At 44.7% G+C, this 23,216-nt stretch overlaps 4 protein-coding genes across 7 annotated transcripts; 3 read left to right on the top strand and 1 right to left on the bottom strand.

Annotated features, from left to right (window-relative positions):
• Nucleotides 1-42: 42 nt before the first annotated feature.
• LOC116654678 (probable basic-leucine zipper transcription factor Q) lies at nt 43-2,622 on the bottom strand. The gene is made up of 2 exons (XM_032450122.2): nt 678-2,622; nt 43-621 (listed from the first exon to the last, which is right to left on the bottom strand). The coding sequence occupies exons 1-2, from the start codon at nt 2,438-2,440 to the stop codon at nt 270-272; spliced, it is 2,115 nt and encodes a 704-aa protein (XP_032306013.1). The 5' UTR covers nt 2,441-2,622; the 3' UTR covers nt 43-269.
• Nucleotides 2,623-5,082: 2,460 nt separating this feature from the next.
• Nucleotides 5,083-9,283, top strand: LOC26514680. Of its 2 annotated transcripts, XM_032451316.2 has the most exons (4): nt 5,083-5,478; nt 5,548-5,581; nt 5,643-6,474; nt 8,854-9,283. In XM_032451316.2, exon 1 carries the CDS (start codon nt 5,205-5,207, stop codon nt 5,451-5,453), a length of 249 nt encoding a protein of 82 aa, XP_032307207.1. In that variant the 5' UTR covers nt 5,083-5,204; the 3' UTR covers nt 5,454-5,478; nt 5,548-5,581; nt 5,643-6,474; nt 8,854-9,283. The 2 variants fall into 2 exon arrangements, with proteins under 2 accessions (XP_032307207.1, XP_044571694.1); XM_044715759.1 differs by lacking the exon at nt 5,643-6,474.
• Nucleotides 9,284-9,330: 47 nt separating this feature from the next.
• Nucleotides 9,331-23,021, top strand: LOC6494978. 3 transcript variants are annotated; one of them, XM_014907609.3, is made up of 11 exons: nt 9,331-9,536; nt 16,447-16,782; nt 16,842-17,097; nt 17,152-17,741; nt 17,807-18,095; nt 18,157-18,400; nt 18,464-18,621; nt 19,220-19,501; nt 19,702-19,857; nt 19,963-21,059; nt 21,118-23,021. In XM_014907609.3, exons 1-11 carry the CDS (start codon nt 9,339-9,341, stop codon nt 21,937-21,939), a joined length of 4,428 nt encoding a protein of 1,475 aa, XP_014763095.1. In that variant the 5' UTR covers nt 9,331-9,338; the 3' UTR covers nt 21,940-23,021. The 3 variants fall into 3 exon arrangements, with proteins under 3 accessions (XP_014763095.1, XP_014763094.1, XP_001959289.2); XM_014907608.3 differs by having other exon boundaries at nt 19,693-19,857; XM_001959253.4 differs by lacking the exon at nt 19,220-19,501.
• On the top strand, nt 13,018-14,456 carry LOC26515402. The gene has a single exon (XM_014908638.3). The coding sequence runs from the start codon at nt 13,596-13,598 to the stop codon at nt 14,208-14,210; it is 615 nt and encodes a 204-aa protein (XP_014764124.1). The 5' UTR covers nt 13,018-13,595; the 3' UTR covers nt 14,211-14,456.
• Nucleotides 23,022-23,216: the final 195 nt, after the last annotated feature.

Genomic DNA, 23,216 nt, shown 5'->3' with positions numbered 1-23,216 from the left:
TTTGGTAGGTATGTGTGATATGTGGTCTTTGAACAAAAAAAAAACTTTTAGCTTCTATTTAATTGACAAATATTTGACACAAAAATCAGTGGGAATGAAGCCAAAATAGCATGCGGAAGTACATCAGACCAGGAGCAAAGTGTGAGGAGCAACTTCTTCGACCAAGGAGTCTATAATGATTGGTCGGACAAAGCTGCCCCTTGTTCTTCGCCCGTGGTCTGATGTACTTTCCCTGCCCAATGGTCAGATGGCAAAAGGGATTCCCAGTCCTATAATTTCACACTGCCCTCCGTAGCACCCGCCAATGTCAGTATGCGGCTGTAGGCCTTTTTCAGGACCTTTGCGGTGATTGGCAGGTCCTCCCACAGGCGATGGGACCGGTTGTGGTCGAGGACTGAGCTGATGGGTCTCTGGTGTCGTAATCTCGAAACTGGTTTGATGAGCGATCGAGCCCGAACTCGAGAGGAGTTCTTGATGCGATTGGAACGACTCTGGGGCTTGGGTGGGTCAGCTTTGGGCCAATGGAGTGGTCGCCTCATCGACAGGGGCAGCGGGCAGGGATAGGGATAGGCCAGATCGCCACGAGCTTGCCGCTTCCGTTTCCTTTTGCGACGCCCTAAGCTGGAACAAAAAAAGGTCGTTAGGAACTGCAAGGAGTTAGTGGTTAGTCCGCTTACCCAGGATGTTCTTCCTCGTAGACATTACTACAGCGATTCGAGTAATCTTCCATGCTATGAGCCATGCTGGGAGTATCCTCCATTTTTGGATCACTACTGGAATTAGCCACTTCAGACTTCGCTTCGGAGCCTTTACTGTCCTCCTCCTCATCGGATGTTACCATGAGGTAGACTGAGTACTGCTTCTGGCGGATGTCAGCCCCGGATCCTGCCCTCAAGCGGTCCTGCTTCCCTTCCTCCTTCGCCTTCTCCGCCTTTTCCTCTTCCCTGGACTCGCACATATGAGCCACCAATTGCATGAGGGAGTGCAGCATGGGATTCTCATCCAGGTCCTTGATCTTATCGTTCTTCAGCAGCTCATTGATTTTCAGTTTCCTCGAGTTGGGCGAAGATGAGCGGGCGGGAGCTTGTTTCAGGAAGTCCTGCAGAAGGTCCATCCTGGTGTTGGTTCCCTTCTCGGCCAAGTTAGTGCGGCTCTGGTTGGGGGTTCTTGGAGTTTTCGTGAGAGTGCCAGTACTGCTCACATTAGCCAAGTCCAGTTTTCGATTGAGCTTCTCCAGGAAACGGCTAGAAGTGGACCTAATCTCCGCATCAGTTTTAGTTGACTTTCTAGTGGACTTTTCCTGTGGTGGCTCTTCTTTGTCCTCCTTGTGGATGAAATTCTTGGATCTATACTGACAGAGTTGCTGACTTCTGTGGTGTGACTTGATTTTGGAATTGGCAGCCGCATGCATGGAAGTCTCGGACTTGGTGTCCCATCCGAAGCCCTCTATTAGCCTGCTGGCACATTTTCCGAAATTGAAGCAACCAGGGTGCTGGGTGCTCTTTGGGGGTTTCTGACTTTTTTGTCTTTGATATGACGGTTGTTTTGGCTTTGGTGGCTCCTTTTTGAATGCAGTTGCCTTGTCTGTCCTCTTGGGCTTGGCTGGAACTTCCGGCACACCTTTCAACTCCACTCGGGGCTCGTTGTATTTCGTTGCCACCGAGCTCCTTGGACTGCGTTTGGATTTCAAAGAATTGAAGATTTGCAATCCGGTGGCAAAGCTCTGACCCGCCTCTGACCGCGACTGCCTCTTCAAAATACTGACTGGCATTGGCTTCGTTTGTTGCTGCATTTGGTATTGATTGAATTGCTGTTGCAACTGAGTCTGCTGCTGCTGCCACTGCAGTTGCAACTGGCTGGTCGATGCGGGATACTCATAGTAGTTTCGATCCTCCTGCACTTTATGAGAGCTTCTAGTAGCTGGTTGCTGTGGCAATTTTTGGGTATAATATTTGTCTTGGGGCTGGGCTGCTGCTTGAGGTCTGTAGAATTTGTTCATAATCGAAGCCGACTCCCTCATTGGTGAACCATAACAGGATCTATCCCATACGGGCTGGTAGGACATCTGCGGAGGTTGCTGCGGTGGCTGCTGTTGCTGCTGCTGCTGCTGAAGCTGTTGCAGTCGTTGTTGCTGCTGCTGCATCATCGACTGTTGCATGTAGTTGGTGACAAAGTTGGTTAGATTAACGCCCTCCTTGGGCAGTCGCATCATTTGGCGACGCAGGCGCGTCAATCTCCGGCTGCTGGCCTGGGGTGGCGCCACCACCGCCATCCGGGGAATCGCCCCGCCCATTTTGTTGCAAATCGAATGCCAATATTCCGGCATCGAAGGCACCAGCACTGTCTGGGGCTGCATCGACGAGGCATTGGGCCACAGGTGCTGGTAGGCGGCCATCGAAGCCTGCCTGGCCGAGTCGGCCAGAGCCCTTCGTCGAACCATTCCTGGAGCTATTTAGGCCTTCTCCCGAATGCCCAACTCTACAAATTCCTGCTGACTCGTCGCTGTGCTTAACGATGCTTGTTTTTGGGATTTTTCTTTGGCTTGAGGGTACATTGAAAATTTTGGATGCACGTTAAGTGCCATATCTATTATGAGAAGGAGCCTTGACAACTAAGTCGAGGCCAGAACGGCAATAAAATAATAAAAATATAAGTTTAAAATATAATTCTGTGCTCCCTTAAGTCTACAACACTACTAGTACAACACTTTTTAATTTTAAACGGATGCCATGGCTAATTAATTACCCCGTTAAATATTAAATAAATATTTTAGAACTATTCCTACTAGAATAAATATTTAAAATGCGGTTAACGCTAGTTATTCTTACATGTCTGGCTATCGCTCTTGTGCCTCGTTCTGAGCGCCGAATCCCTAAGTGGCCCTACGGACTCGGCAAAAGATAATACATTATTTATAATTCTACTTATACCTATAATATTTAGAATGAGACTGGCTCTGGTCATTTTCGCCATTCTAGCTCTGGAGTTTGTTGAGGCCAGACCCCAAGTTCGATGGCCAGGAGGAAAACTTTCGGGAAAACCGGTTGGATAAGTTGTACCAGAAATAAAATAAAAGTTATAGTTATAGTTCAATATATTAATAAAGGCTGGAGTGACAATTGTATCCTAAGACCAAGACCATTTCTTTTTATTGGATAATGAATTTTTTCTATTTTTTCGTATTACTTTTTCTTAACTTTCCAAATTCCTTACAATCGAAAAGGTCAATGGTAACGAATCGCTTTATTTTCATCTCCACATCTCTGAAATTATATTTATTTTGTGAAGATTTAGAAAATTTGTATAAAAAGCAGCTTATAGCGAGGTCTTGCCATACAACATGAAAATAACCATCGCCATCACCGTTGCAGCTCTGGCCTTGTCGTTTGCCAATTCAATGGCTTTAGCCATTATCCTGCCATCCTGGCAACTTTCAAGCGATCTAAGACGTCGATAAAAGGGATCCTGGATCCTGCTAATTCTGGATTATTGGCGCAATTTTCTAAAATTTGCGTTAAATAAAAACACCAGGTTTTGAAATGCTTTGGCTTTCAAATCTCTCAGTATTTGAATTTTATTACCATACAATGGGAAAGGTCAATAGTAACGAATCGTTTTATTCCTATTCATACCCTAACAATTTTATTTATTTTACGATTTACAAAAACAGATATAAAAAACGGTTTTAGGAGAGGCCTTGCTATTTAACATGAAATTAACCATCGCCATCACAGTTGCAGCTCTGGCCCTGTCTTTCGCCAATTCAATGGCTTCTGCCATTAGTTGGCAACTTCCTGAGGAATATAGAGGTCGATAAAAGGGATCCTGGCTCCTGCCAATCCTGGACGATCGCTGGATTATTGGCGTAATGTTCTAAAATTTGCGTCAAATAAAAATACCAGTTTTCGAAATGCTTTAGTTTTCAAAATGGTCTTGCCAGATTCTCTCAGAATTTTAATTTTATTACCATACAAGTGGAAAGGTCAATAGTAACGAATCGTTTTATTCCTATCCCCCACAATTTTATTTATTTTACGATTTAGAAAATCTATATAAAAAGCTGGTTATAGAGAGTTCTTGCCATACAACATGAAATTCAACAGCTCCTTCACCGTTGTAGCTCTGGCTCTGGCCATTATCGTGCTTCCAGACGATCTAAAACGTCGATAGAAAAGATCCTAGATCCTGCAAATCCTGGATGATCTCTTGGTTATTGGTAAAGTGCTTTAATTAATGGATTTATTTAATTTTTAATTAAAGTTTATTTGCGATAAATAATCACACCAAAGCAAGTTCCAGAGAAATATAGAATCTTTTGTTTGCGGCTCAGAATGGTCTTGCCCCGATCTCTTTGCGTTCTAATAATTATATTCTAAAAAAATTGCGAAAAATATCACCTTTTTTTGGTACATTTTAGAATTTTTTAGTTAACAAAGATTTAGGCCAGAGTATAAAACAAAAATTATTCTATGTACTTTCAACTCACGTTGCACTTTCTAGACAGTAGCCTAGAAGTATGCAGCAAATTATTTTCAAAAAAATAAAAGCAATGGCCGCCATGAGATTTAAAACAAAAATGCATATTTTTCAAAATTTTGCGAAACTAAACTTACTGATAGATAAAATAGGCATATTAGCTGAGTAAATATATAGCTGAATATAAACTTGTTGCTTTTTGATGGGTGATTAAGGACATTGATTCTTTTAATTTTTATTTTTAATATATTTTAATATTGAATTATTAATGACAAAAATGTATCTCTCAGTGTAACATAACAACTTTCCACTGACGTCACGCGACTCCTTATGCGTCTCACACTCACTGCCTCCCTCTCATTTCTCTCCGACTTTCTCTCTGCCGCCACCCACGCATGATGTAGTGGAATTCCCGGCTCCACTTTCATTGAGCTGTCGACTGGAAGGCCAAACTGCGACTCAATGGGCATTCGGAAGTTTCATTCATTACCTGGCGCCTTCCAGGATGACATTTGACGTTGTGCGTGTTCCAGGCTGCGCAGGATGGGTTGGGGAAAACCGTTAGAGCAGCAGGCCATGAATCGTTACTTCATTGAAATGGAAATCTATTGTTTTGTTTGAACTCATTCAACATCCAACTTTTCTCGCAACAGAATCAAATTTTAAGGGACCTTTTAGAAATAATTTACACTTTTATTAATTTTCCATTCAAAAAAAAACAAGCAACAATGGTCACTTTTGGCGGTGTGGCGAAAGTATTGAAGGGCTTTCAAAACGGCGCAAGCATCTGGGTGAAAACCGTGAATCCTGGCTGGTACGAGGCCCGAGTGTTACCCAGGACCATGTTGAGAGAAAAGAAACCCAAAAGAGTAGTCGAATCGAACAAGGAAGTGCGGCCCGTTCGCCAACCTCCCAAGACCGCCATGGCGCTACAGAAAAGCGTAACCACGCAGTATCCGTTTATCGATTGGGATTGAAACAGAAAAAGAATAAATTGTTTTTGTAAGTAAATTTAAAGAACCCTTTTTTATGTGTTTCATTTTTATAAAAAAGACGTTTATTTTTTTTTAGAAAATCGTGAATTTCAAACCGATGTGTAGTGTGGGTAAGTGCAGGTGACATTCAAATTTCTCGACAGTGTTGTAAAATTTATCAAACGCAAGCAGGGTTGTCTTGGAACAGATATATAATATTTCCGGCTAACTAGGTTGTTCTGGCGGAAAATTAAAATTGAAAACCAAAAAAACCGTCAGCCTAAAATTTTAATTGCTTTTCCAAGCCTTTCATGGGAAATCTAAAAAAAGAAATATACAGTAACATAATAAAGATTTGGCGTATACAATAGTCTCAGTATACTTTTTAAACATGGTATTTTTGTTTGGTACAATAGCGAAATGTTGTCATTTAAGGCGTTTTTTTCCAGGTTTAGAGAGCTGGTTTAAAATGCTTTAAAATTTAGGTATAGTGTTTGAAAGATCATCTAGGACTAGTTGGGATCTCTGGCACGGCATCTGGCAACACTACGGTGGTTTGCTAACCATTTTTCAGATACCCTGCTGCGGTCACACCGAGTTTTTGCTTCGCGAGCAGGTGGTGTTCGTCCAATCAGAATTGAAAAAATTCCGATAGCCGAGGGCGATTGCCACTTGCTAATACATGAGTGTTAAAGTTAAATGCAAAATTACGCGGCGCACGCTTCGCCCACGCGTTCCGACTGTTCAGTGCAAGCAACGGGGCGAGAAAATACGAGCATATATATAATACAAAGGCCTCACAAAGCAAGTGATAAGAGAATACCATAGTATATAATACAAATTCAACGTGAAAAGAAATCTCGCCAGCCGCAGAAACAACAAAAAAGAAGCAAGGCAGACTCGGGCGACAAATGGAAATAAAGTATAAAGTGATGGCGGAGAGCGGAGAGATAGAAATCGTAATGTGTAAGCGGGACCAGAGCATACGAAACGTCGTCGCAGCGAAGATTAAATAAATTTACAAGTGTGTTTTGTATTTGAGCAGCTTTTGTGATTGTTGTTCTTGTTATTGTTGTTGTTGCTGTTGTTGTTTCTGTGGAGGCTGGAAGAAAAGCGGAATAACAACAGCAATTTTACATGCGTGTGTGCGCGAGTGTGTGTGTGTGTGTGCGTGGGGAGCCACTATTTTCAAAGATGGCTGCGTGACACGATAGCCAAGCTTACCACATTGGATCCTTTGAAATTATATGAAATTCACGCAGTCTCACGGTGTCATCACTAGCAACCTATGAGATGCGGAAGCTAAAACATATTCATGAATGGCAATTATGTGCGCTGCGGCAAGTTTTACCTTCGATTCCGAGCAGAAAGAAACTGCGCGTACGATTTTCCACTTTGGAAGTCGTGACGTTTTTCCATGCATAACTGAATAAGTGCTAGTGTGTGTGTGTGTGTATGATTTGGGGGGCTCTCTCCCGCTCTCTCTCTCTCTGTCATACTCTCCTGAACTCCGGTAAAACGCAAATAAGGCTGCGAAAAGCCAATTGCTGTTGAGTGGTCTAATTGGACACCTTGCGCCTTACTTGTTTATACTATTGGCGACCCGTTATCACTAGCAGGTGCTTTCTCCTGTAAATATTCGCCCAGTGTACCAGTGTGTGTGTGAGTGTGTGTTGGCGACCTCGACTTGTTTTCTCTCTCTTGGTGTGTGTGTGTGTTGTCGTCATGCTTGCTGATGTTTCATATTATTTTTGTTTTTGTTGCTGGTCCTGACTCCTTCAAGAGCCCCAATATCCCCACACACACTTACACCTACACATACGAACTGTTGCTGCTCCCCCGCTTACACACATTCAGATGCAAAGAACTGATAGTGTCTCTAGCCCTCTCTCTCTAACTCTTACCCTTTTGTTGTTGCTTTGCTCCATCGTAGACATTCACTGTCCCCCCACCTCCCCCACTCCCACACCGCCCTCCGGCTGTCTGCTCTGGTGTCTGGCTTAAGACCCAGTTCTCTAGCCTCTAGCCTCTTGTTGTTGTTTTCGGCCCCCCTTTTGTTGGCTCATTTACTTTACTCGCCATTCCTTTTTGGCGTTTCGCGTTGTTTGTTGCTCTCCGCTTCTCTTTTTTTTTTTTTAACAAAAAAAAAAGGCCAAACCGCAAGGCCACTTACGTGGAATAGTTTTTGTTTTTTTTTTTCCCCAAAGATGAGCCTCTGATTAGTTAGAACCAGTCACTAAGCTTAGTTAGTTTATTTAGAACAAAGAATTAAAGATGAGAGAGACTAAGCCACCCACTCGCTTTTCAACGGAAGCGGCACCTTTAACCCGGTGACGTCTTTAGCTCCCTCTCCCCCTACCCCGGCGCCCACTTCCACCCACAGTCCTGCTCTCTCTTGGCACTCTCTCTCTCTCTCTCAATTGAGGTGACCCCGCTCCCGGTGTGCCGCATGTGCGCTGGAAGTGGACTGGCCGCTGCTGGAAGGGACGTCGCAGCATCGCCAGCTTCAATCTCTTCCATTTTGGAAGTTCATTCAGCTTTGACTTTTGACTCCGTGCACTTCGTACTCCGGCTACGGCGGCGGTTACGGCTTATCAATCCGGTAGTTTGCCGCTCTCTCTCTGACACTCTGTGGCTCTGTGTTCTGTTCGGCCCCAACTGTTTTGTGTCTTTTGTTTGCCGCGAATGATTAATGCAAATAAACAAAGGCGAGTATCTAGTGTGTGTTTGCTCTCTTCGCACTCCAATTTGTTTATATTATGCGGCATGAGGGGCAAGTGGCAAGTGGCATGTGGAAAGTGGGGGGGTTAATGTTTGATCATCGTCTTTGTCGCCTGCTTCCTCTTCTTCGCACACACTTTCCTCCAAAACAGAGCTTTTCCCCATCTCTCTCTTCTTCATCGCTCTCTCTTCCCTATCCTCTCTCTCCTCGCTCTCTCTTTTGGCAATTATGTGCGAATGTGGATGTGCAAGTGCCCGGTTTTCATACGACCTTGATGCTGTACATTAACCCATTGAGTGCCCCCGTATCTCCCTCTCTCTCTTTGGCGATCAGTTTACAAAAAAACCAGTCTAGCCCTAGCCTAAGTTCTTCTTTTTTTTCGGTTTACACGCCACTTAATATCACGAACTCATAAGCCATAAACCAAAGCCATAATATTCCATGGGCCTGCCTTTTGTTTTCTTTGAGATTCCTGCCCGAATAGATAACAGTGACTCGTTGTTTTTCTTTTTTTTTTTATTATTTTCCCTTTGCTATCTCTCGGCTATTTGCTTTCCTCTTCCCACCCACACGCAGCAACGCGGCACGCCCACAAGCGATAAAAAAAAAGAGAATTCCAAGGTCAAAAAAATCACTTATTTAATAATTTTTTTCGGTTTTTCTTGTTTTTCCCCCCCAAAGACCCCAAAGTGAAACTCGAAATGTGAAAATTCTGCAACTCAAAAGGAAAAATTAAAATCTTTAATTCAAAAACTATCTAAAAATCTTAAAAATAAAATAAAGAAAATAAAGTGTCTTTTAAAAGAAAAATAAAAAAATAAATAAAAATCAGCACTGGAGTCGCCAGGTGGGCATGGCCCACTGCCCGCCGAACATCCGCTGGAGAGCCGCTGCCATTGACCCTCTTGCTCTTCTTCCCGTTCGTGTCCCGTTATCCGTCGTCTCCGGATCACCGCCACCGGGTCGGCGGCAGCTGGGCAGCCGATGAACTCCGCCACAAAAGAAGATGCATTTTAAGTGAATATCCGGTGTACATTACACGTCCAATTACGTCCAGTTGATATCCACTAGCGCTGATCCACTCCAGCTCCTGCCCCTGCTCCCTGCTCCCTGCGCCCAAAAAAATCAAATAAAATTAAAGAAATCAAGAGCCAGCATCATCTGCGATGGCCGACGACGCCACACCAACGGCCGGACCAGCAGCTCCGCCAGCCTCCACGCCGCAGAACTACAAGGTGCCATCGACCAGCAAGATATCCGTGGACAAGCTGCTCCGTGTGGGCTACTATGAGCTGGAGAAGACCATCGGCAAGGGCAACTTTGCGGTGGTCAAGCTGGCCACTAATATTGTGACCAAAACTAAGGTGAGTTTAGGGATTAGATTACAAAATTAGGGATTAGAGGTAAGATTAATTATAAGTTTTTAATTATTTTTAGTTTATTTTAAAATAAAAGCTTCTAGGATTCTTAGGACTAGTTGGAGAAGAAAGAGATCCTGAGATGGGAAATCCAAGGGCCTATTATATCTATTAGAACCTTATCTATAAGTCTATAAGTGATAAGAATTGCTTTAAAAATTATGTGTAACATCTAATAAAATACAAAAACAAAACTTGCCACCATTTCAGATACTATAACACCTATTTTACAGATTCAACACTCACTTTGTAACACTCCACCTATAAAAAAAAGTATTATTTTCAACAAAAAATGCCAGATTTTTTGCGCATTCGAGTCGATCAAATTGATTTTAGTTGTTGTTCTTTAATGATTTTGTTTATTGCCGCGTAAATATGCGAACAATAATTATTTACACAACTTATTGACAATCAGAGTTTCGTTTTTTCGGCTTCGGAACATCTCAGATCTTTTCAGTTTCGAACTCGATTGTTTGCCAGAGGGGGGCGGTCGGAAAAGGGGGTCTTACCTGGCGGTAGACGGTAGTCAGAGGTAGTCGGAGGTGGCAATCGACAGATGCTAATTGAATCGCGTTTGTAAAGCGCTTTGGCGGTAGTGTGTGTTTTTTCACCTGGCTCTGGCCCCTGGTTCGGATCTGGCTGGTTTCTGTGCGAACCCCCCCTTTTTGAGGAAGTAATTCAATTTCGCTTTTTGTTTCGCGATGTCATTTGCATTCGCAAATCGCTTTTTTATGAAGCTTTTTTCTTTCCCTTTGAGAGTTTCCTGCTGTAATCCCAACCTGAAACTGAGTAACTCACAATTAATTACTCTTTTTTCTTCCACCGGAATCCAGTTCTACTCTACAGCATGTCCACATTTTGATGATTGCAGGGCCTGAGTCATCCGAGTATCTGCATCTTTGTATCTGTATCTTTTTATCTGTGTAACTGTGTGGGGGCAACAGCTGTGACACTCGATAATTGGGATTGTCAAGAGAAAAAGTCGCACAAGGCAAGCTTACTTCGGGATTATCCGAAGATTATATACTCTTTTGAGATATAGATTACAGAGTCCTAAGCTGCTATCTTCAATATCAAGAGAATTTTGAAATTTCCCATCATCTAAGGCCTAAAGTAACTAAGGTTATAGTCCACCGATCTCTCTGAAAGTTGGTAGAACAATGTAGTTGACTTTAAAAAGATATTGTAGAAAGTCTGAAACTTTTATCTGTAAAAACAACAAAGTTATGACATTTTCTAGCAATCGACTTATAGACCAAGTTAAAGGAGAGAAGGGTTGTAGAGGTTTAGAGGCCATACCTCAAAAAGAGGCATGATTATACCAACTTAGGAGGTAATCCTGATAAAGAACATACATATATCCTCTATAAGGTTGAAAATAAAAATACTTTTTGCTCTAAAAAGAGTATAAAAACCAACTCTAATCCCTCAAAGTGACACAGCGAGGGAGGAACAAATACGAGATGATTAAGCTTATGATGGAGGCACGAAACGATCCTAATTTTTAAAACAAACATTCCAAATAGATTTTTGCATAACTGGGAGCGTTGGGCACGTGACTCTTTTTTAGTTAAAAAAATTTATATTATTTTGAAAATAAGAACTAAAGTACTTGAAAGCCGATTAACAAATCAGCCTCTTTATGCGAATTGTTTGTTGATTGTAACCGAATTAAGGTTCCCCTTCGATAAGAACACAGCTGTTTGAGAACTTCAAGGTCCAACGGTGGGGACTTATCTTATTTTTGCAATGCCAATACGTATATGTATTTCTACATAATATATATTACTGGGTATGTTTGGGCATTATATAGTCCCTGGCTTATCGCTCTCGAGAGCATTTTGCTAATAATTCACTATTATCAATGGAAAATGGCAAAAGTTCACTTTGAATACAACAGGGAGTACATGGAAACACATAGACTTCAGTTGTGGTAGTATGATTATTTGTACAATAGACCGAGAAAAACAGCTAAACAATCGATAAGAAAAGGTACTTAAATAGGAGTGGTTGGTATCGTAAAACCCCAACCATAACCTAGTTTAAACTTGGGGATTCTGTTCTGCGATCTCTGGGATATCGAATCTATTGTTTGGTTTTCTTATTTCAGAGTTCTTCGCTCTCTTGATCACTTTCACGTGTCGGACTTCAGTTTTGGCTTGGTTGTTATTTTTTTGTGTTAGCACTCAATTGGCGGGCTTTAGTTTAATTGAATTTCAGCTGGCTGTTGCCCTGGCAACTATTTTAATGCTCCAATTGATGCAATTAAGCAGCAACCATGCAGTCTACATGGAAAGAAAATAATGGTATCTACAACTACTATGTCTGTAGAGAAAAGTGATACTTTTTTCGCAGTGTGATAGCCCTATTAGTACCCCCGCCCCCCTTTTTCGGACTGATCTTTCGCTATAACAAATATTTAAGCTCCAGTCTGAGCGCTCCATCCTCTTGGCCTGGCCAGCAGACCGAAAAACATGTTTGTACATCCCAACACGCGTTAGAGCGAGTCGGCTGGATGACTCAAAAATCGTTTAAAAAATTAATATTTACCTTTTCATTAACGATTTCGCGGCTTTTTGCTGCCTGTTTTTTACGCACTAAGAGTGAGAGGGGGTCTGCGGTATGTCTCGTATGTTTACAAAACCAAAAAAGACTGGCAAAGGTCTGTCCCGGTTTCTGTTCCCCAACAAATTCTGGCTAATATTTATCTGTCTGCGTCTGTCTGTGTTGGCCATGTCTTCCTCTTGCTATGGCCAAAAAAGCAAAAACCAAGAATGTTATCAACTTTTGCTTTGCTTTCAAAGCTAGCCAGAAATCGCTGAAATCAGTCACGTGCGTTTGCCGTCTTGGCCAAAATACTCCTCCACTCCCAGCACTCCCACCAGACAGAGGCGGGGTCTAAACCGCACGCGCCAACTTTTATGTCTCCCCCCGCGAGCTTCGTTGTTTGTACTCCTTTCTTCCCAAAGACCAGACCGGAGCGATAGCAGAATAAGTGATAAAATATCATAAACTCAAGTGTTTCCATCACACACTCAGGTACAGTGGGGTTTCACGATCGTGAATGGACTTAGAAGGAACTGCCTCTGCCAGAACTAGTTGGGAATTGTAGCAAAAAAAGATAAAATAGGCAACGGTTTGAGATTTTCAGTTTAAAATTGGCTAGAAGCAATTTATTTTAGTTAGTAATTAAATAATTAAACAATTTAGAAAATATCTAGTTTACTTTTTGGATAGTTGGATCACAAATTCGGGTCCTAAATCGTGAATTAGACTGCCCCTGTCAGAACCAGTTGGGAATTGTAGCAAAAAAAAGATAAGCTGGGCTTAGTTTTGAACTTTTTATTTTTAAATAAGTTAAAATCTATTTGTTTTAGTTACTAATTAAATAATTAATCTATTTAGGCAATATGTAGTTCACTTTTTGGTTAGTTCCCTGTATTATTTCTCTTTAAAATTCAAAAACTGATTAGCCCGCCAAAAATGCTCTCTGCCAGGGCACTGATTAGTAGCCCCAAAGCAGTAGCTAGTGGTAGTAACCCCCCGTAGACCCCCATTTCCACTTGGCTATTAAGTAGGCCATGGCATGAAAAGCCGTAATTGTTGTAATCGATTTTCCGCCACCACAGTTCGGTCGGACGGAGGCAGTGGGAAAATTTTAAAATCCAGCCAAGCCAAATAGAGTTTAGTGACCCCGAAACAGAGACCAGAGGCGAGTGGCAAGCGGAGAGTGGAGCGTGGAGCGTGGAGCGTGCAGCAGCCGAGGTGGCAGGCAGGGCAGGTGAAAGCGAAAGAGGTCGCATATCGATTAAACACGTGAAGTGGCGAGTGGCCAGGGGGCGGGTGGAGTTGCCAGGGGGGTGGCTGTGGCAACACGTTTGATTACCGCGTGTAAACAACAACAATACCAACACGAACGTGCCACGGAAAGTGCAAAAGTTGCAAGGACTCGTGTGTCGGTTGCCGTTGTGCAACAATAGCCCGTAGTCACATGCCAGCGAAGCCATGGAAAATCCGGAATCCCAGGACAAGGAGCAGACTATTCAGAAGCCCAAGCCACCGGAGAAACCCATCCGGAAACGAAATCAAGGAAAGAGTCACCAAAAAGTACAGGCCAGGACGCCGAAACCCACTCCCACGGCTATCCTTTGTGAACTGACGCGTCTGAAGGCGCAACAGAAGTATCTGGAGTGCAACCAGGTGAAGCTCAACCCGAAGAACTTTATGCTGGAGGACGAGGAGGACATCCACCGTGCAGATCCTGAAACAGAGTTGGATGGAGAGCGTCCTTCCAGCTCCTCTACGGCCGCTCTAATCCGTCAGATCAATGCCATTGAAGTGGAGAAGCTGGACCTCAACGAGAAGCTCAAGAAGTACAAGAAGATCAAGCGGGATGAGCTGCAGGACATGTGGCACTATGTGGCCACCATCAGAGAGGATGTGTTCCAGCCGGAGCGACTCAGCCAGTACACGATTAACGCCCTGAGGGAGAAGATCATAGCGGTCAGTGGGCAGTTGGAGCGTTTGGGGGAGAAGAATGCCAAGGAGCTGGAGACTCTCAGGAAGGACTATGAGCTGCTAGAGCGGGAGAACAAGGTCCTATGGAAGGGGAGCATGTAAGGAAGGACTCTTTCCTAATAAAACAGATCCAACCTAGAGTCTATAGCTTGTTTTTGGAGGACAAAAGTATATCCATAATTCCCAGCCATGACTCTTGAGGGCCGGGGCACTTGTAATCAACATTTTAGACCTTGCCTTGAGTCTGCCTTTTAAATCAATAGGACCTTTTGATACGTACGATTTTTTTTTTTGCCTTCGGCTGAAGGATTCCTAAAAAAGAGGCCACATGGCTGGCAGTGACTTTTATAGTTGTTGTTTTATTTCTGTTTTGCCGCCGCTTGGATTGCGATTATTTTCAAAATGTCTCATTTACGAGGCAGTCCAAGGGAGAGGGCTAAGGGCTGAGGGCTAACAGCTCGAGGTTCATCGCATTCGCCCAACACGACCAATGGAAAGGTCAAACGGCACGTGGCAATGGCATTTTGGTTACTACACCACCCGCCTCCAACCAACCAACCACCCACCCACTGACAGCCCCACCAGGCTGAAGTTCAAGCTGCTCACGTGGCTCTGGGGCGTAATATCAGTGGAGAATCAGTGCAGCTATTGTCTCAGTCAATTATGTAAATTGTCAAAATAATCATCTCTCTGGCAGGAGTCTCTCTAGAGCTATCTCTACAAAGAGGTAGACCAGATATTACGCATACGCCGTGTTGCACCTGGGATGGGAAGAGCAGTTCTCAGACAAGTTCAAAGACAGCGACGCGACAGTTCATTTTATTTTATATAATATGTTTGTTATATTTTTTTTTTCACATTTATTGTGATGATTGAACAGAAGCGAGTGCAAATAAATAAATAAATACTTGAAATAATAGCCGAGGAGGAAAGAATTCAAGACAATATCAAAAAAATAACAAAAAAATAAAATGACTAAAGAAACCGGTGGCGGTGGTGGAGGTGACCAGCAGAGAGAGCGGGTGAGAGCGTGTGCTCACTTGTGTTGTTAATTATTTAACATTGTGTTAAATTTTTTAAATGTTTTGCGAATACACAAAAGCAAATAAACAGTCAGCAACGGCGGCGGCGACCGAAAGTCGTGAGCGAAGAATGTTTCGTCTCGCCGTCGTCGTCGTTGCTGTTCCCCCTTGGAGCTCCCAGTCCCTTCCTCCAATGATACCTCTACCTGATAAGTCAGCTGCTCCCCTTCCGACATCGTCATCTCGCCGTATCGCACATTCACATATCCGCACAGATCCCAAGATCCCGAGATCCGAACACGCGCACCATGTATGGCCCTGTGTCATTGTGATTTTCGTTATATTTTTTTGCTTTTGTTGCCTTTTGTTATGTTGCTGCTACAGACGGTGTGCCACCTAGCCGCCTAGATACTCCAAACCACCCACCCACCAGAATCTATTGCAACATTGCCCTGGACAATGGGGTTAGAAGAGAAATATTGTCTGTAAATTTTGGCCAGAGATCAGGCATATTTTTCCTTTATTTTTTATCTTATTGGGTTTATTATAATAGAGTTTCTAGGATTAAAGTAGTATTATACTTTTATATATATTTTTAAAATGCTTTTTTAATGAAAGTTAATTTTCTTTGTGATCAAATATTTTCTATATGTTGATATTCATATGATTTGTGGAAGTTAAAGTTAGAATCATATGTTAGCCTTTGAAGGATAGTCAATAAAATATAATAATAATTAAAAATGAACAAATATGTATATCTTTTAAAGAAAAACTCCCGGAAAAAGTTGATTTTTTATTCAGAAAAATGGTTGGAGAAGTATCAGGTATCATATAGTCTAGATTCTAGATTCTAGAATGTTTTCCAGAACTGTTCTTAATTGTTTCAATTTAAATGCAATTCTCGAATCTAAAATCTATTTTGGGTAACCTCCTCCTAAATGTCAGAGCCCCTTAACCCTAATACTTTCCAAATGTTTTTAATTATTATGACTTTATATTTTAATAAAAACTTAAGTACTAAACACCGTGTTTATGGGCTTGAAAAAAGGCACATGTTGATCTTAGATCTTTAAAGTCTCAACATTAAATTATTTAATTTATATAATAGGAATTTAATTCTGAATAAGGCATGTGTTGCCCACTGTCCAACCCACACAGCTTCAGTTTCGGAAATCTGTGGTGTGGGTGATGATTTCTCTCTCACTTTTTGGCGCTCGGCTGGAAACGTTCGTTCACCTGCCTTGGCCAAACAACCGGGAAGGAGAATGACATCTAGCTGTGACTAAATGCGTTTCTTCCATTCTTGATCTTTCCAGGTGGCCATCAAGATCATTGACAAGACATGCCTGAACGAGGAGTACCTGAGCAAGACGTTCCGCGAGATCTCGATCCTGAAGTCCCTGCGCCATCCCCACATCACCCGGCTGTACGAGGTGATGGAGTCGCAGTCGATGATCTACCTGGTGACTGAGTATGCGCCCAACGGTGAGATCTTCGATCACTTGGTCGCCAACGGCCGGATGAAGGAGCCGGAGGCGGCGAGAGTGTTCACCCAACTGGTCTCCGCCGTCCACTACTGCCATCTGCGAGGGGTGGTGCATCGTGATCTCAAGGCTGAGAATGTCCTGCTGGACAAGGACATGAACATAAAGGTGAGTCAGTGACATGACTTCTATCTGGAGTATCCTACTAACCTCCTTCCATCCTGCAGCTTGCCGACTTTGGGTTCAGCAATCACTTTAAGGAAGGCGCCACGCTGAGGACTTGGTGCGGATCGCCGCCCTATGCCGCCCCCGAGGTGTTCCAGGGCCTGGAGTACGACGGCCCCAAGTCGGATATCTGGAGTTTGGGCGTGGTGCTCTACGCCCTGGTCTGCGGAGCCCTGCCCTTCGATGGAAAGACGATTCTGGAGCTGAAGAGCCGTGTGGTACTCGGAAAGTTTCGCATTCCCTTCTTCATGTCGCAGGGTAAGCTCAAAGGATTGTCAAATAGTTGGAAAGTAATCATATCCTCTTCCACAGAGTGCGAGCAGCTTATTCGGAACATGCTGGTGGTGGAGCCGGACCGGCGCTACACCATTAAACAGATTATCAAGCATCGATGGCTCAGCGAATGGCAGTCGGAGCTGCAGGAGGAGGAGGGACTACCCTTTGGTAGTGGATCGGGTACCGTCTCAAAATCCGCTTCCACATCCTCGCTAGGCAGCATGTCGGACTCCCCACCACAGCTGGACTCGGTGGTGATGACGCACATGCTCCAGCTGCCGGGCCTCACCGCCGACATGATAGCCCAGTCGGTGCACGAGCAGCGGTTCGACAACATCTATGCCATCTACAATCTGCTGCAGGACAAGCTGCAGCAGCGGCGGCGCGAAAACCAAAGACTGCAGCACCACGCCAGCCTGGCATACTCGCGTTCCCGCAAAACCAGCATCACCACGGGCGTGGTGGATCGCTCCGAGCCCGTTAAGCAGGAATCTCTGGACCGGCTCAGTCCGCTGAGCAATGCGAATGCCTCCAGCTCGGCCCTGGGCTTTGGCTGGTCCGATGTGGCGGTCGACTTGGAGAAGTATGGTGACTTTGAGCTCGAATGTCTGGCGCGATCTAACGAGGTAAGGATATACTTGTAGCTTGAATACTTGAAGCCCCATTAACCATGTCCTCTGTCCTATTTCAGCCTCCTGTCAACCCACAACACTTGAGCGCCCATGCTGGCGGAGGAGTCAATGGGGCGAACACGCGACGGCACACAGTGGGGCCAGGCGATGTGGCCCACGAGCAGGCACTGGCCAATCCCAATGTGCCGCCCATCGACTTCAAGTGCTCGCCCCAACTCGGCGATCCTGCCCAGCCATGTGCGGTGCCCTACTATCCCATGAACCTGCCCATGTTGCAGAACCAGCCGCTGCACAATCTCACCATCAAGGATCAGCATCTTCTCAAGCCCCCTGTGGTCATGGGTGCCAGTAAGATGATGCTATTTTAATAGTTTATTGTCTGGAAACTTATAGACTCTCTTGTCTTTAGGTTCCTTTGGTCGACGTGCTTCGGATGGTGGCGCAAATCTTCACATATACTATCCTGCCACGGGCACAGTGGGCGGTCCAACTCAAGGCCAGCAGATGGACACTTCCGGCTACTACATCAACCCCAACTGTGGCACAGATCCTTTGGCTGTTCAGGACCTATCACCTCTCAACGAACAGGCCACGGGACAGATGTCCTGCTGTCCGGAGAATGCCACTGGCGACTGCAACGAGGAGCTGCAGAGGTTTGTCTCCAAATAGTATTCGGAATGGAGTAGTAACTACAATCCTACTATCCTCTTTTCCAGTTACATGCAAAATCGTGGCTGTGTGAAGCGACACACAGTGGGCTGCACTGAAGATCTATCTGTTCCGGGACAGGGATCACAGTCCCATGCCCCGACCACCTCCTCGAACATGCGACAGAGGAGGACGGGCTTGCTGACGGTGACAGAGAGGCCGCCAGGTGCGTAGAAGTGGCTTCTTCCGAGAAGCCAACTAATTCTTTCAAGAAGCGAGGAGCAACCGAAGGAAATAATATCTTAAACTGAAAAGAAGAGAGCTCTTCTTAATGATGTCTAGGTTATAGCTGCATGTTCTTGTGTTTCGCTTTAAATATATTTTAAATTAAGTTTAATCTTTATTTTAATTATGATACTTTGTACTTATTATTTAGTTTATTAATTTAATGGAACAACTAAGTCAACTAATTCTTTCAAGAAGCGAGGAGTTACCGAAGGAAATAATATCTTAAACTGAAAAGAAGAGAGCTCTTCTTAATGATGTCTAGGTTATAGCTGCATGTTCTTGTGTTTCGCTTTAAATATATTTTAAAATAAGTTTAATCTTTATTTTAATTATGATACTTTGTACTTATTATTTAGTTTATTAATTTAATGGTTTGCCCTTTTTGTACTTTTCGTTTTATGTATACTTTTTGGTTTGTTGCCATTGATAATTTTGCATCGCCCGCTACCGCACAAAACCAACAAAAAACCAACACCGCCTACCGCTCCTGATTGCGCTGCTTGAACCCTCCTTCGCCTAATCCGTACGATCGCTAGTGATCCCTCCCGAGATAATTCGCGAGGTCGAGTCCCGTATGAACCGCGACTATCTGCCGCCCACTCTCAAGTCCCTGAGCCAGTCGCCGCCCAACGGCACCTATCCGGTGGGCGTTAGTCTCTCCATGGGCATGGGCGTAGGTATGGGAAAGGGCGTGTCGCCGCCTCATTCACTGCCCCTGGTGGCAGCCGGTGCCGGTGGCTCTGTGCCGCTGGTGGCGCCCAACAATCGGCGGATCCATCGTGTGGTTCACTCCAAGTTGCCCACCGTACAAGAGGGTGGTAAGTCTACAGCACTCGTTTAAGGTCGCCGGAAATGGATTCTTAGAGGCTTTAAATTCTTAACTTTTTTAACGATTAATATTTATTTAAATTCCAACATTTATTGAAAACTTAATCCACAAATATTGGATTAAATTAATTGTACAATTGGTCCTTTTTTTGTTTTTTATTTGAAATCGCTTGCCATTTAGCGACAATAGGACGCTATAGCCCGGTACGTCGCGCCTCGGAAGGATCCAAGAGCCAGTTCCAGGGACCCCTGCAGGAGTGCCAATCCCTGCAAAAAGGTATTGCACAGAGAAACTTTTTGGTTGCACCCAGTCCGCCGCTTTTAGAAAATTCGATCAGTCTGCCAGGTGAGGAAATCGAGAAAGTGAAACCCAAATTAAGGCAAATCACGCTTCATGCTTCCATATAGGCCACCAAAGAATGTCTTTTTGATAAAATCTTATCCTTGCCAGGTTCTCCCATTCATGGCAAGCCGGGAATGGGCCTGCCACTGGCTCTTAGACGTGGCCATGACATTGAAGTGCCACCGGAGGCCATCAAAAATCTCATGCCCGCTCTGGATCGCCTCGTCAAGGAGCAGCGTGTGAGCTTCGAGATCGCCAACAAAATAATCTCAACGCATGTGGTGCCCATGGATCTGGCCCCGCTTCTCGGCCTGGCGGCTCACGCCTCCAGCACGGCGGCGGTGAGTGGTGGCCACCTGGACCAGAGCCACCTGCTGCACCACCAACAGCAGCAGCAGCAGATGCACAGCTTCAGTGTGTCGCCATTGAGCCTGCCGCCGGGTGGCATTGTGAACGCCTCACTGACCTCCGCCAAGCAGATGTTTGGCCAGCCGATCTGCGGCTACCAGCCGTACCAGCTGACCCTTGCCCTGCAGCCCCAGCAGCTCCAGCAGCAGCTGGTGGGCCAGTTCAGCAGCATCAACCTGGGCGCCAGCAACTCCAATTCGAGCAGCGGCTGCCAGTCGCCGGTCTACAGCAGCAGCTTCAGTGGCACCTGCTCGCCCAATCCCTATGTGCCCTGTCCCGGCGGCGGCTCCTCTCCGCTCCATCAGATCACCAAAGGCATCTCGGGTCTGAGCACTGGCGGTGGCGGTGGCTCCATTACCCGGGGCACTTCGGCGGCCAGCGAAGGAGCTGCAGCTGCGGCGGCTGCCAATCAGCCCCTGGACTTGTCCATGGACGTGTGTGGTGGCGCCATGGAGCAGCAGCCCACGGACTACGCGGCCACCAATTGGTTTATGCCGGCGGCTGCCTATTATGACGTGAAACCTCTGAACCTTTCGCCGGCACAACCAGTGAGGGTTGTCCCCACGCCTCCAGCATCGCCCAACTTGTGCATCATCCAGGAGGAGAACGGCAATGGTCAGATGTGCCACACCATTAGCACCGGCACGCCGTATGCCGGATGCACCGGCGGCATCACCCCCCAGATCTGCCTCACCGATGTCCAGGGCAGCGAGATCACGCTGGTGGCTCTCTCCTCGGACAACAGTCGGGACAGCGAGGATTCCCTGGAGCCCCACACCCCTGTGATGTCCCTACAGGTAAGACCATCGTCCATTGTATCTTGGAAGACCTCTAACCATATTATACTTTCTTCAGGGTCTCATCATCACCGAACCCTGCAGCGATATGCCTTCGATCACCAGGGGTATTGGACGCAAGGCCAGCCTGGACTGTGAACCAGGCGGAGGACCTGGGTCGGGACATTGTCCAACTGCCAGTGGAAGTTGTTCCCAGCAAGTGCAAAGCCAAAACCACTCCCAGTCCCAGACGGAAGCTCAGTGCCGGCGAGGCAGCGATAAATCTCTGGGCTTCTCCGACGATTCCCTCAGCAACGACTCGAATAACCTGTCGCCCTGCCAGGAGCCATCCGCCAGCTCCGGTTTCAAGTCAGACTCCCACTCTGAAATGGGGGATCATACGGAGTGCGGCCACTTGACCCCCGATTCCATGTGCGACTCCCGACGCATGTCTGATGAGATGTGCTACGAGGTGCCGCTGCCGCACGAGTGCTCCAACCTGGACTCCACCCGCATCCTGGAAATGGTGAAGCAAACAATTGATTCCACAATGCCACCCAAGGGATTTGTTCTCCACAAGGGCAGCATTAGCTCGGAGGATAGTGGAGCTGAATCGCGCCATAGCAGCGCCTCGAACGCCTCCAGCTCCAATCCGTTGGCCTGCGAGGCGCTTAATATGGTGGCAACCGGGTCTGGTTACGGGGAGCCCACCACCAATCTCAGTCTAGAGTACTCCGGTGGCCTGCAGATCGAACTGCAGGTGTGCGAGGGACGCAGTAGGGATCACCATGGTGCCGCCAAGGGGATCAAGCTGCGTCGCATCTCCGGGGACCAGTTCGAGTACGGCAAGATCTGCCAGCAACTGATCAGCACGATCACCATGCAGCAGGTGGCCGGATAAGTCGCATCCATCGCCCGGCCGGCCCCTGCATGCTGACTAATCGCCTTGCCTAAACTCTGCGTAGCTGTGATTAAAGCCGATATGTACGATATAGCCATCCTATTGTGTAGCAAACCCGTGTATGTGTGAGATAGTAATTTGTAATTTCGACTAAATCCCTTTATCCCGTTTCCAAAATCTTCGAGTTTGAGTAGCATAATCAAAATTTTTGAATATCAATTATAGACACTTTTTTTCAATTGTCCTTCGAAACACGTTCGATTCTTAAGTAGTTAATTGAGAGTGACGAGAGAACCTGTACATAAACCAACATATATTGTGTAGAAATATTTCAAGATATTCGATAATATTTTACATCCATAATATCCAAAACGATTCACGCACATGCCAAGATAGTTTAGAAGAGAATCTGTAATACGAATCGGGCGATGAAAGGTTTGTTTTCTTAGCAACATGGAGCAAGTTAAATACATTCCAGTAGTCGAAATTTTCATACAAAGAAACCAACATACGTTGTAGTTTTAACGATAATCTGTATTTAGGATCTAAACTATATATCAACTAATGTTATTTTCGACTTTTGTGCAATTTGTAAACGAGATAAGAACAAGTGTTTATTTTGTCAACTCAGTTTTAATAATGATACGTACGTCTATATCTGATATCCAGATCTATATCGGATGTAGGCCAAACTTAATGTTAATGCATAGGTGATTACAAAAAATTTGTAGTTAGTTTATCACTGGCAATTTTTTAGCTCCAATTAGTGCTAGGCTCTTGATTCCGTTAAATTTTAAATATTTCATACGATTATAGCGAAAGTTTGTTCAGTTTTATTATATACACACACGATCTACGGTTAGATATATACATATATATTTTATGAATTCAACACAAAATTGAGAAATCTATTTTTTAATGAAAGACTGCTGTGATTTTATATATAATTAATTTAAAGCATGAGATAGAGGAAAAACAAATACAAGAAACAAACAACAAACAAATTTGAAACCAATTAGTTATATCATTATATAATAAATAATTCAACTTTATCTTAAATAAATTACCAACTCTCCAAACAATTGTAAAATGATTTTTTAATTTTTAATATAAATTTAGTGGGAGGAATATAATAGAACCTTTTTTATCCGGAGGAACCATATAAATTTATCTGATAAATTGCTGTTCTGTAGTACGCTAAAACTTCAACACCAGAGGGCGCTAAGAAGTCTGAAAGCGCGCGATATTTGAAATTCGATTACCGTTCTTAGCCTGCT

The sequence above is a fragment of the Drosophila ananassae genome, chromosome 3L, assembly GCF_017639315.1.
Source record: "Drosophila ananassae strain 14024-0371.13 chromosome 3L, ASM1763931v2, whole genome shotgun sequence".
Lineage (NCBI taxonomy): Eukaryota > Metazoa > Arthropoda > Insecta > Diptera > Drosophilidae > Drosophila > Drosophila ananassae.
This window is presented reverse-complemented; position numbering and strand designations above follow the sequence as displayed.